At 34.2% G+C, this 13,236-nt stretch overlaps 1 protein-coding gene across 2 annotated transcripts in view; it reads left to right on the plus strand.

Annotated features, from left to right (window-relative positions):
- The first annotated feature begins 769 nt into the window (after positions 1-769).
- Positions 770-13,236, plus strand: part of skd (mediator complex subunit skuld) — a 78,812-nt gene continuing 66,345 nt past the window's right edge. For both annotated transcript variants that reach the window (XM_017632865.1, XM_017632871.1), the window contains exon 1: positions 770-1,115. In XM_017632865.1, coding sequence (XP_017488354.1) covers positions 785-1,115 — 331 coding nt within the window. In that variant the 5' untranslated portion in view covers positions 770-784. The remainder of the gene's footprint in view (positions 1,116-13,236) is intronic.

Genomic DNA, 13,236 nt, shown 5'->3' on the forward strand with positions numbered 1-13,236 from the left:
TGTTGGCCTGTGTTATAAGTATTGTTAAATAGTCAAATCCCGCATGTTTGCGCCGCCTTCAAACACCTTTCGAACTGTAAAACAATGACTCGATTCTATTCTACGCATATCTATAATACGGGTATCGGCGCCACCTATCGGAAAAATTAAAACTTTGTGCACTCCATCTTCTAAACACCTTTCCAAAAAAGCAGCACCCATTCGAATCGGTTATGAAACATAGGGAAAAATTCTTCCCAATTGCTTCATGCTCCCAATGAATTTCACAATTATCCGAAATTTTCCAAGCATTCGTCGAAAAAAATTAAAATTTTTAGCGTTCTTCCGAATTTTTCCGAGAGTTTTCCCCTTAGAATTTTCTATTTTTTCGATCGAATGCCATTCCGAAGGAATTGCGCACAAAATTCCATACAAAAAGAAATCAATTTTCGATTTTTCCAATTTCCCCACTTTCCCGGAGTGTTTCCCAAAATTTTTTCTCGTAAAAACCTTGGCAATAAAAAAAAATAAAATTATCTTAATCCTCTTCGAAACTATGCATTTTTAATTTTTCTTGCTTCCTCTATCAAAATATGAATTTTCATAAAAAGTGGACTTATCAAATGTCCACTGTAAGCTAGCCATATGTAAAATGTTTTTAATCCAACAGCAGGGATTACAAGCCATTGGCGGCTGTGACGTAAACAAGCCTACTTTTATTTTTTATTTCAACCATATTTTCACTCATTTTTCGAATTCCACTTGGCCTTAAAAAACTGCATTGGCAAATTTTACTCAAAGATTGATGCATCTTTTTCAATTTCAGACTGATTTATGCGGAATTAAATGGCGTAAGTTCGTTAACGGTGAAAGAGTAAATGCGTCCAGTGATCCATTGGATGATCCCATCCTGCGCTCCTATTCACGATGTATGCAAGCTGACATTCTCTGTGTGTGGCGGCGCATACAGTCCACCAAGCAGGAGCATTCGGATCCTAATGCGCTTTTTGAGATTAGCTCGTCGAAAGTGCATCCGCCACTTTCGTTGGCCGCCGCCAAAGAATTATGGATATTTTGGTATGGAGAAGAGCCAGATCTAGGCGAATTGGTAGATGCGGAATTGTTGAAAGTAGCCGGTAAGTAAAAGAACTATTTATCAATGTAGATTTTATAATAAAAATTCCATAATTTGGGTATTCTATGAGTGAGTGAACCTTTGTGTCCAATTATAAAGTTACTTTTTAAATATATACTTCTATGCAGTTAAATCAGTACTCAATACACTAAGTTACCGTAATTTAGGAAGGAAAAGTTAGTTATATTATTTTTCACTCCGGATAAATTAAAAGCGCGAACCTTTGAAAACTAATTGAATGTGAATATATATTTAAATATAGTACGCTGCAAAACCAAGTGTTTATAGAATTATTATTATTTTTTTTTGAAGTGGTTCACAACCGTCTCGACTTTCCTTCGTCCCAACGCATTACCATTGCATCTAAGAAAATTGAGCATTTCATTTATACTAGGAGTGCCAGTTACTGTCGAAATTCGACCGTTCTCCCCTTCCCTTAACTTAACAAAGTTCGATATCTCGACTAATTTCGATAACTGTGCGTTTCAAGGCACGATAATTTTGTATAACTCCAAAATGTATAGGTGTATCTCCATATAAATCGGTAACTCGAAAAACTTTGGATACCTCTATAAATTTCGGTTAATTAATACCTCCATATTTTTCGAAAGCTGTAGACCAATTTCTCTGGAAGCAGTGATAACATGATAAACTTATATAACCTTGAAATTTCGATAACTCGATACATTTTGAAAACTTCAAAAATTTCGATTCGATGATTAATGTATCGATCATTATGTCTATAAAATATCGATTATTATACCGATAACAATGTCGAATATTATATCGATGACAAAATCGATTATTCTGTCGATAACAATATCGATCTTCATCCTCGTCTTTTTCTTCATATTTATCTTTATTTTTTGCATATTCCCTTTCACCTTTACCTTAAAGTGTTTCAGTTACTCTAATTCTTATGTAGTTTTGCCTTATTTTTTATCTTAATCGTTATCATTTATTTCTCCATCATCACATTTATCTTTATTACAAAGTTTAATTTTAAATATGATGTAAACCAAATGCGAAAACAGTTCAAATTATACAGGTTGCAACAACAACTATACACAAATACGCAAATTTTCAAACGACGATTTCGGCTGTAATTTTCAACAAAAAAAAACAGAAAAATACCTTTCCAATGGTATTCTTGGTTTTAAAATCGGTTCTGTAGAATGCCCAAACGAACGGATACAAAATTTATGTTAGCGTATTAATATATAGATTACAGGGTGAACTAACTATGATTTTCCATATCAACCCCGTTACAAAAAAGTTTAAAACTATTTATTAGTTATTACTTTGAGGTTTTTTCTGAAACTTCATAACTAGATTATATTTTTACCATATACGCGGGAAGGCTGAAATGTTTTGAGCCTAAGGTAATAAAAAAGCTGATAGATATGTGCGATTCCACCCTCACGGGTTGGACGTTTGTACAAAAAATATTTTCTCTCTTGTTTAAATTTAAGTATGAAGTACTCAACAATTCCACATTTTGATAAAGCTACATCTAATTGACTATTATGTATATGAGTTATTACAAAATACGAAAAAATTCCAGCTTACTTTTATATGGAAATACGGAAACTCTGCGAATTTATTTCACTTTTCTGTGTGAACTTGATGTCTTATAATAAAACAGAGAACCAGGAACACAAACAAAGCAAAAACCACAAAAAAATGATGGCTTTATTACACAAAAAATCCGAAATTCCACTGTCACGGGTAGGACACGTATGCATTTGTATATGAAAGGGAGGTTTTAGTGTGGTCCATATATAAAGATTAGTTATTAAAAAATATAAGAAGCCAAGTAGGGGTTAAATTCACTCCCGTTTTATCTTAGGATGGTGCCTTTTACATATATAGAAGAAAATGCTTAGCACCGTCAGCCAAAAAAATTATTAAAAATGAACGCGATTTTCTAGCGTCTTGAAATTTTCACTTTTACCTACATAAATTTAATGGACTATAAAACTGCATCCCTAAAAATTCTGAGCAAAAAGTTTAAAATTTTTTGGTGTAATTGTTAAAGTTTGTTGAATTTGTATAAGGTTTTTAAGAAATGATATTGTAGATTTATGTGGTTCTGGTTAGGTTATGTGCCAGACTTTAATAAAAAAAAAAAAAAAAACTATAAACATTAGATTAACAAAATAAGAAACCAAAACTGGTTAAACTGTAACTTAACTTAATCAGCTGACCACAAGGGTATATAGATAATGGACGAGTCCGCGCATCCCCCCTCCTCCTCTGCGTCCACCTCAACAAACAAATAAATGTTATCAGCCCTGTAAACCTACCTCTGATAACTGTCCCGCGGATAGCTGTCACGGGTGGGACATGCCTCTCTGTTGAATTATTCTTATCTAACTACGTGGAAACGACGGTGAATATTTGCAATGAATTTCTAACATTATGCAACAAACACGAAACACAACCTCAACTTCTGTAATTAAATATAACAACTTTTAGCTTTTTTTGTCACTGGTGGGACAAGACCAATACTGCTTAATAATAACTAATAGTATAGATAAAGCAGTCATACATTTTAATATAAATATAACACAATTTTATTAAAAGCAGATACTATATATTTTTCTTACCAAACACTTGAATTATGAATCGCAAATTATTTGACAGTGCATTCAATACAACCTACTTTAAACTCAATCAAAAAATTTACTTAGAACTTGATTTCAAAAGGTAAAAAAAGTAATAAAAATGCATTTAAAGCTTTAATTTGTTATTTTTTGGTTAATTCAAGACTTTTTCAAATGTCTTATCCACACGCTTGTTAGAACAGAATACCTTCACAAACCCAAAAAACCTGATCTTTCCACTTTGAATGTCCGTGGTGGCTTTTCTCCCTTTTCTATCCACTACATAAACCCTGGATCATACTGCCGGATACGCGTTTCTTCTACAGAGACAATGTAAGAAAAAATCTCGTCTGGATTTTCGCCACAGGCGTCCAATAACTCCAGCGAAGCTGTGACTCTGCGCTCCTTGTCTAACAGAGTGAGCATTTTCGACATCCATCACGTCGTCGATTCTTTCTTTGCTAATGCCTATGGTTTCAGCTATCTGTCACAACTTGATTCGCCGACCCTCTGGAACAAGTTTTTTGACTTTTCCAATATTTTCTTCGTTAATGGTAGTGTTTGGACGCCTTTATCTGGGATCATCTTCTAGAAAATCCCTGCCATGCTTGATTCTGGGCGCCAATGTTTGATGGTAGCAAATGAAGGTCCAGACCTCCCATACACTGACGACATTTCTCTTAATATTTCCGTCTACGTTTTGTTCTTCTTGTGAAAAATTTGAACGGCTCGTAGAGGTCCTTCCCAATTCTGACGGACCTGGAGGTATTACTAAACGTCATTCTAAACAGTCGTATTAGTTTCAAGGGATAACAAATTCAGGCATCGCGGCATAAAGACAACTTCTATTCATGCCGCGAAAGCGGATTTGAAAGCCACACTGATAAGGATCAATCATTTCGTTGACGACGGGCTTGACGAAGTCCTTGTATCCTATGCTTAGAAGACTGATCCCGCGGTATTCGTCGGGCATGCGTTCATCTGGCAATATTATGACATCGGTCGCCCTGGTTGTGCTTACATGAGTTCGCACTGGTCTTGAAACCTTCCGCAAGACGCCTAACTCTCTGGTAACATTTTCGAGCGTTTTAATTTTTTAATTTTTTGGTGCACCAGAACGAATAAGTGTTGTAAATGTCCCCTTAAAACTTCATCCTTGAATATCCTTGGAAACTTCCAATATTTATTTTTGAAAAAAATATATGTCAAGGACTAATAAGTAAATTACCACATCCTCGAATTTCGTCCTTCTAACTTTATTAGTTTTAGATAAAAAAATTTACACTTCTCTTTATAGGATATTGATAGTTACAATATACATAAATGAAGATACTGGAATGATTACACTGTACAGCACTCCACTGGGTATGGGACCAAACCAATTTTTTTAGGAGATTGAGTCATAGGTAAAAAGCGATTTCACCATTTTTCGAAGTTAGCCTCCGAAATCGAGATATGGGGCCTTCGAAGTTCGAAATAGGACCTTTGGTAAAAATTTATTTTTTATTATTATACATACGTAAATAACTAAAAAACTAAAAATATAGACGTAGTCCGCCTTTTGCTCTTATTTAAATGGTATATGTATAACTATTTTTGTGCAAACTTATATTACAGGTGCTATAAGGGGTCAAAGGTCGGGCCTTCGAAAAACTAAAAACCTTATATTTCCAACAATTTTAAATTGATTTTCTAAAAATTTGAGAAAAAACATTTAACCCTCCGATGAGTGACAGTGCCGATGACGTTAGATTCGTGAGAAGGTCCTTAGGGACCTACAAAGAGTTGCTCGATGTTTCGACTGTACATGTGCAACTTCTTTGGTATTTATGTTGTCTTTTGATTAAATTAACGTCCTGCATATATATTAGGAATGAAATAATTTGAAGAACAAGTGAAAAAAAAAATCAAAACATGAAGACAAGTAACTTGTTATTTCTTCTAAAATTGTACAAGGTCCCTAGGGACCTTGTCACTAATCCCCGTACTATATATGTTGAAATCTCAATAACACTCGAACGTGATCCCGTATCCCTTCGAAACTTATTTTAAACGATTCAGCTTAATTTATTCTTGGAATACATGTATAAATTCTTTTCAAAAATGCATTGAACAAAAAGATATAGGCACATGAAATACGAAAAGGTCCCTAGGGACCTTCTCACAAATCGAAGGGTTAAAAGGCAAAAATACATTTTTTATTAAAAAATGTTTTAAACAAAAAAAATTACTAACCGATTTTTAAAAAATTTATATCTGCTTTCTTCTGATATGCGTATTTGTGTACTTCGTATATAAAGAATTTGAGAAAAAAACACTTGAAAGGAAAAAATACCTTTTTTTTTATAAAAAATTAACAAAAAAACTACTAACCGATTTTTAAAAATGTTGGTATTGTTGTAAAGGCGGTTAAACCCCCTTTTCTTCTCGTATGCAGATTTGTATCCTTCGAATATAAAAATTTTAGAAAAACACTTAAAAGCAAAAAATACCTTTTTTATAAAAAAAAATATTTTAAACCAAAAAATACAAACCGATTTTTAAAAAATTGGTATCGTTGTAAAGGATACCAGAAAACTTATACTTTCTTAAACCCAAAAATTTCTATTATATACAAAAAAAAATAAGAAAAATGTAATTAAAAACATTTTTTTCCTCTACATAAACTCTTGCCCCCTAGGTGAAAGGCTGGATACGCCTTTGTATTACAAAACAATTAAAGTATTTAAATCGTACATCATACGGTCAGTTTGTTCTTTTAGAGCGCATACATGGTTCCATAATAATGATTCCAGTATCTTCATTTATGTATATTGTAACTATCAATCTATATATATAAATGTGAACCGCGACACGGAATCGCACGAAACTCCAAAGATATTCAAGGAGAAAGTTTTAAAAGGACATTTTCAATACATATTCGTTCCGGTGCACGCAAAAATTAAAGTTTTTTCAATTCTACAGAATTTTTCCTTTTAATTGATACCTATATTGTTACTCTACAATGCACCGAATCTTTTGAGAAATTTTTTTATTCAATCAAATTCTAGGAACTTCAAAGTAATTATAAAAAAAACTCCTTACGTCAGAGAGAAAAAGAAAAAAAAAGCAGTTTTACTATATTTGGCCCCCATTTTTGTGAATATGTTGATTTTTTCGCGTGTAAAATTGACTGTCGCACTGTGTAATCTAAAAAAAATTTTGTATGTTATAACTCGACAAGGTTTAATTAATAGCCTATTACCACCAAAGGATTAACTGCAGTGCCAAGAATTTTAACATGGGGTAATCGCAAGGTTTATTTCTTAACTTTTGCTTTTTTCTTTTCGTTTGCTTCAATTTAATACACTCAGAAAAACATTACTTGATGCTAGGAAAAAAGGAAATATTACCTTGAAATTGCTCCAATGGCATGGCTGCCTTAACCCTCTCAGTACAAAAAATCAGCCGCTGAAGCTAAAAATTTGAAGATAAAGCTCTTAATTTTACCGTTATTCAGCGTCCATTATATTGGTCAGATTTGTACACTGGGAAGTGATATCAATAATTTTTCTTTTTATCTTTTACAAAATATATTTCAAAACTGGGAATAACATTTAAAATTTTTTTCGGATCTCAATTCCCCCGAAAAATAGTAAATTTTTTCTTATATATTACAGTATTCAATATCGACTTATCTGATACTTTCCACTAGGGGTGCTGCGAATGTGGAATTTTAGACATCCGCGGATGCGAATGCGGAGGCGGATGTTTAAATGCTAACATCCGCGGATGCGAATGCGAATGCGGATGTCAAATACAGTGAAAGCTCCAATATGCGGAGACCGATGGCCACCTTTTTTGTCCGCCTATGAGAGATGCCCGCTTATAGGAATTTCGTAAGAAATAAAATAAAAATTCATACTTAAAAAATTCAAATTGCGGGTTTCTAAATAATATTTAGTCTTCAATAGACAGAAACAGGGAGAATTAAAATTAAATTCAAATTTATTGCGTTTTCTTTCTTAACGACAAATCTCATTGCCCATTGGCAACGAAAAGGTAACACTTTTTCTAGAAAATAAAATATTTTTGAATATGGGCTATGTTCTTGTGTACATATACATATGTAGAAGCGCAAGAGTCAACATTTGACTGAAAATAAAATAAAATTGACCGCTTGTTAGAGCTTCGCATCCGCTTATGGAAGAGTTTTTTTTTCATAACTGGACATTTTTGAGTGTCCGCGTCCGTTTATCGGAAAGTCCGTGTATGGGAGAGCATTTTGTATGACAAAAAAAACTAAAAATTGTTCGTTCCCAAGAATATGTCCGCTTATTAGAGCGTCTGTCTATGCGACCTTTCACTTTTTAAGAAATATTTTTCGGTGAGTACATTCGGTGATTTAGGTAAAAAAATGGAATATTTAGTAATTAAAATTTTTTTTTTTTTATTTAGTACTTAAATTAAAAATTGGAACATTGTATTTAATAGTAATTTTGCTTTTTAAGGCTACAGCCTGTTTCCTAACGGGTCGTAAATCAAACCTGCGCCATTAAATAACTACTCGCTCAAGGCGACAAACTTGAAAAACTTGAAACTTTACAAAATTGTAAATTCTTTTCGATTGACGCTGCACCAGTTGAGATGACTTCGGTTTTTTTTTTTGAGGTTCAATAATTCGAGAATTGCATCGGGCTGCAAATTTCGGATGTATCCTCCTGACTTTCATCTTCACAATCTAGCATCATGGCAGTATCGCTGTTTAAACACCGCTGTGTTCCGATTTGGAGAACCAATTCTTTTGGTTGTTTCAGAATTTGGAGAAACTGTTATGACATCAGCGTTTTTCGATTTTAGTTTTTGTAATTTATTTTTAATCCTGTCTTCTGTGACTGGTTTGAAAAATCTGTGCTTATAGCGTCACGACGTTGTGAATGGCTAATAAATTGTTATTTTGTAGGAATGCAAATTTCGAAGAAAATTCTCTTTTGAAAGTCGTGGCTGCCAGCAGAATTAGTTTAAAATCTTGTTATTTTGTTAAAAAGGTACCCCGTTTTTTATAATAATTTCAATTATTGGAATCACGGACGATACAGGTCTCAGATTTTCTTAATTCCCGGGTGACCTCTTGGAAAGGTTCACCTGTAATGAACAGCTTGTAGTTAGTTTTTTTTTTTTATTATGTAGTTAGCTGAGCTTGGCTTTTCCTAGTTTCAGGCAGTCACAATTAATTACTCACCGCTGTCGGTACCATAAGTCATCAAATCCGTTTTGTTGTTCCATTCCATGCGCTCAATGTGTTTTGATATATTTTCGGGACACTTCCCAGCAAAAAACACGATTACCACAGAAGCGAAAGTGTAAACGAGCTAGGCGATGGGAATCGCTTCCGCTTTCGCTTCAGGAAGGCCTTATTTTAACATGGGCATGTCATTGGCGGTAAGCCCTTACCCGCAGCATTACTTTCAAACGAAGGGAGAACGCATGGATAAACAGAATCCAGAGAAGCGAACAAAGAATGCCTTACAGAGAAACTAATGTATTTAGAATGCCCAGATGATTACATACTTATTTATATTAAATCAGAAAATGTCTTAAAAGATTAAAATTAATTAAAATTTTTATAAATCAGTTTTTATACAAACATATGTATGTATTTGGGTATTTAGATTTTACTTAAAAATCGGTATGTACATACATGCATATTTAATTAAGCTTAAAATTGTACTTCCTCACTCATGTACTTCACTTCATTGACTGACTTCAACTTCGCTGCAAATTGAACAAAGCAAAACATGATTTTTATGCGAGACAAATTTCCACAGAAACTAACGGTAGAAAAAGATTTTTTTGATATTCATTCTATTTTTCAGCTGACTAGGATGCAGCATTCTACTTTGCATTCCCTGAAATGAAGCAAAGAAGCGAAATAAAAAAAAATATTGTAGGACATTCTACTTTGCATTCCTCAAAATGAAACAAAGAAGCGAAGTAAATAAAATATTGTAGGACATTCTACTTTGCATTACCGACAATGCCTAAAAGAAGCGAAAAAATTCGAAGGCATTACAACGCTATGCCTTCTAGAACACGTTACCACTAAAAGCGATGACCGATTTTTTGCTGGGTTGCTCAATATTCGCATTCGCAAAAGCTCCGCATTGATTATTGCGAATGCGAATGCGAATGTTAAAATTTATGCAGAAGTTCCGCGGTTGCGAATGCGAATGCGAATATTCGCAACAACCCTGCTTTCCACTATTGTTAAAAAACACGGCCAACTCCATACCGAAAATAAAGTAAAAGAAATTCGGTAAAAAAGAATAATATAATTTTCTCGAAACAACTGTTATTTTAAAAACAAGTAATTTTTAGCAAAAACCGACTTCAATTCTCATATAAAAATGTATATATATATATATATGTATATATTTCATGATCCCATGATCCAGTGATCCGATCTAAACGAGATTAGGGTGGGACCCCCTCTGAGACACTACCTTTCCGATTATCGAAATTGTGTAATTTAACATTTGTAGAAATTTTAAAGTTCAATTTACTCGTATTGTTGCACGGTTAGCAAGGCCGCGAAACACTTTCTCTACTCCTATTTCAGTTAAATATTCTTTTTGTAAAAATATAATGCAAACAAACAAAAATCCGCAAAAGTAATGCATTCAGGGGAAAAACGAAAAAGTTGAATGTCCGAAATGTGTGATGAAAGAAAGATGGAAGCGGGGTAAAAAGGAAGAAAGTGAGGTACAAAGCGGATAAAGCGCAGAGCAGGTGATGATTGCATATACTTATGCACATACATACATATATAGCTATATGTATGCATGTATATCTGAACATATACATATTCATGTGTGCGTACATGTGAGATGTATGTACATACATTCATATCTACATACATACATATGTATGTACGTATGTACTATGTGATTGTGCGTGACTGGCTTAACACACAGGCGGTGCAAGGCTGTGGAATTTCGAAATGTTTTGTTTTTAATTTCCTGTGAGCACTTCTCATGTCATTCAGATGTGCTCTCTCATGTATGCCTATGTGTTATGTATATATGTACATAGGTCAGTACATATGTATGCACACACATGCCTACATGATGGTCTCTTGCTTATCATTTAACTAGCTTCTAATTCTTTTCACGCATCAGAAATTGGAATTTAACAAACATTTGACCAACTTGGCTATTTGTTGGACGGCCTTGCTATTATACTACTTAGTAATGGTCTTAACAAATCCGTAGATCTTGCGGCACACTGCACATATGCCGGTTGGCATGCGCCATTTATCCGCCCGCCCGTATGAAAATTGGCAACGACGCATCAAGTGCGTTTTAATACCAGTTGTGTGATAGACGTCACAATCTGATTTTTATACTCGTATACCCCACAGTTTGTGGCGTAAAACAGCTGTCGTGTAAATGCTAATGTGGTTGTAGGTACCGCGCTCTCTTTAAATTTGCCTACGTAATTCATACATGCCTACATACATATGTACATATCTACATGCTTAGTCATTTTGAGTTCTCTCTTCGCGCAGCTACGATGTTTAATGTTTACGTTCGCTTCGGTTGCTGGTGGCTCTTTGACTCTTCTTCTCGGAGTGTTGAGTCAATATTTTTTTCTCCCTTTATACATAAACGCAGTCGTATTCTTCTCTGTGGTATGCGCAAAATAACAATAGCAGAACCTGTTTGGTCGCGATTAGAGGGTTTGCCATGGGAAAGTCACAATGTGCACACAAACATATATGAATGCTTCACATGTCAAATCGATTAACTCCATTAACAAAAAGTTGGGAGATGCCATCAAAAAATACAAAATATTTTTTACAATTCTCGTATAATATAAATTATAAGATAAAGAATTTTCTTATAAAATTGTATACATATTATTAAAAGTTATTGTAAATATAATAAGTTATGACCTTACCAAGTGCTTTGACACTTAGGATTTTTCAAAAAGGGGAGTTAATCGATTTGACAATTAATCCATTCATATGTGTTTTAGTAGCTGTTGCATACTTAACTACTGTGAACTATTATTTCTCATACAAACATTTGCGGATGAGATATTCCTCAGAAGTTGCGAATGAATGTCGAATTCAAAAACACGTAAGCAGGTTTACTGCAGTGCGTTAACAATTTGTTTCGCAATTTCACTTAATCTCACAACTCCGGAGGCAACCATGGACTGCCGACCTACTGTTATTTTGACAGATAGTTGCGAGCAATATGATTGCAAGTTTTTGTGTGTGGGCACTTTGATATCTTGATATAAGCGTTTGCCACATGACGCCACCAGAAAACATTCTTTCTATTTCAGCGCTGGGAAATATTGAAATCCTCAAAAAACTGGCTGAATAATTTCCTAAAACGTAATCATAAATAATCCAATAGGCAACAGCTTCTTATTTTGAGTTAATATCAAATTTTCGTCGATGTTACCAACAATGCGCTTTCTTTCAAATGGTCCTTTTCACACTAGAATGACTACCATGGCAGCAACGCTGGGCCTCGTCTTCCTCTGGGCACCGGACTTTCCGTCTCATTCCGAGTATCAAAGCTCGGCTAAACAGATCGCTTGGCGAAGGTGATTTTTATATTACTCAATTACTTAGTGACCATGGCTGCTTTCGACAGTACCTGCACTATTATGGTCACGATGACTCGATGGCATGTAGTACATGTGAAAATGTGCCGGAAACTGCTGAACGTGTACTTTTCGATTGCCCATCGTTTCCACTTGAAAGAGAGAGATTAAGAACATTGACTCAAAAGGGCCTGAGTACGGATAATATCATTGAACATATGTAAAACGATAAAGCAGTCTGGGGCGCATTAAAGAACATAAGTAGAGAAATAATGACAAAGAATATTTATTTATTTATTTATTTATTTATTTATTTATTTATTTATTTATTTATTTATTTCAGTCAATTGAACAATAAATTCTTACTGACTATAATTCAAAGGTACTTAAAACTAGTTAAAATAGTTGTATAATAAAGTACGAACTACTCCACAAGATAGAGACGGGTCAAAAGTTGGAATATTGTTCAGCTCCACTAAGGTTCTAATCAAGGGAGCATACATTGCATAGTTCGTTTTAGAAAATACAATATAGAAAGAAGAAACACTGCGTAAATTACGTGTAGGAACATTGAAAGTTATTCTTTCCAAGAGGTTAGGGCAATCAACCGATCCATTCAAGAGATTGGCAACGAATGAGCAAGCAAGATAAGCAGATCTGCTACGTAGAGTTTGTAAATTTAGAAGTGCACAACGTGATTCATATGAGGGAATGGGTTCACTAAAATTCAATGAGCGTAAAGCAAATTTTATAAATTTTTTCTGTATCCGTTCTAATCGCGTGATATGAGAATTGTGGTATGGTCTCCAAATGAATGACGCATACTCCAACCTGGATCTTACTAGAGTAATATAAAGCAGCTTCAAAGTGTATGGATCGTAAAAAGATGAACTATTTCGCCGGACGAAAGCCAGCATC

The sequence above is a fragment of the Rhagoletis zephyria genome, unplaced genomic scaffold (genome assembly GCF_001687245.7).
Source record: "Rhagoletis zephyria isolate East Lansing unplaced genomic scaffold, Rhagoletis_zephyria_1.1 Rzeph_scaffold_00101, whole genome shotgun sequence".
Lineage (NCBI taxonomy): Eukaryota > Metazoa > Arthropoda > Insecta > Diptera > Tephritidae > Rhagoletis > Rhagoletis zephyria.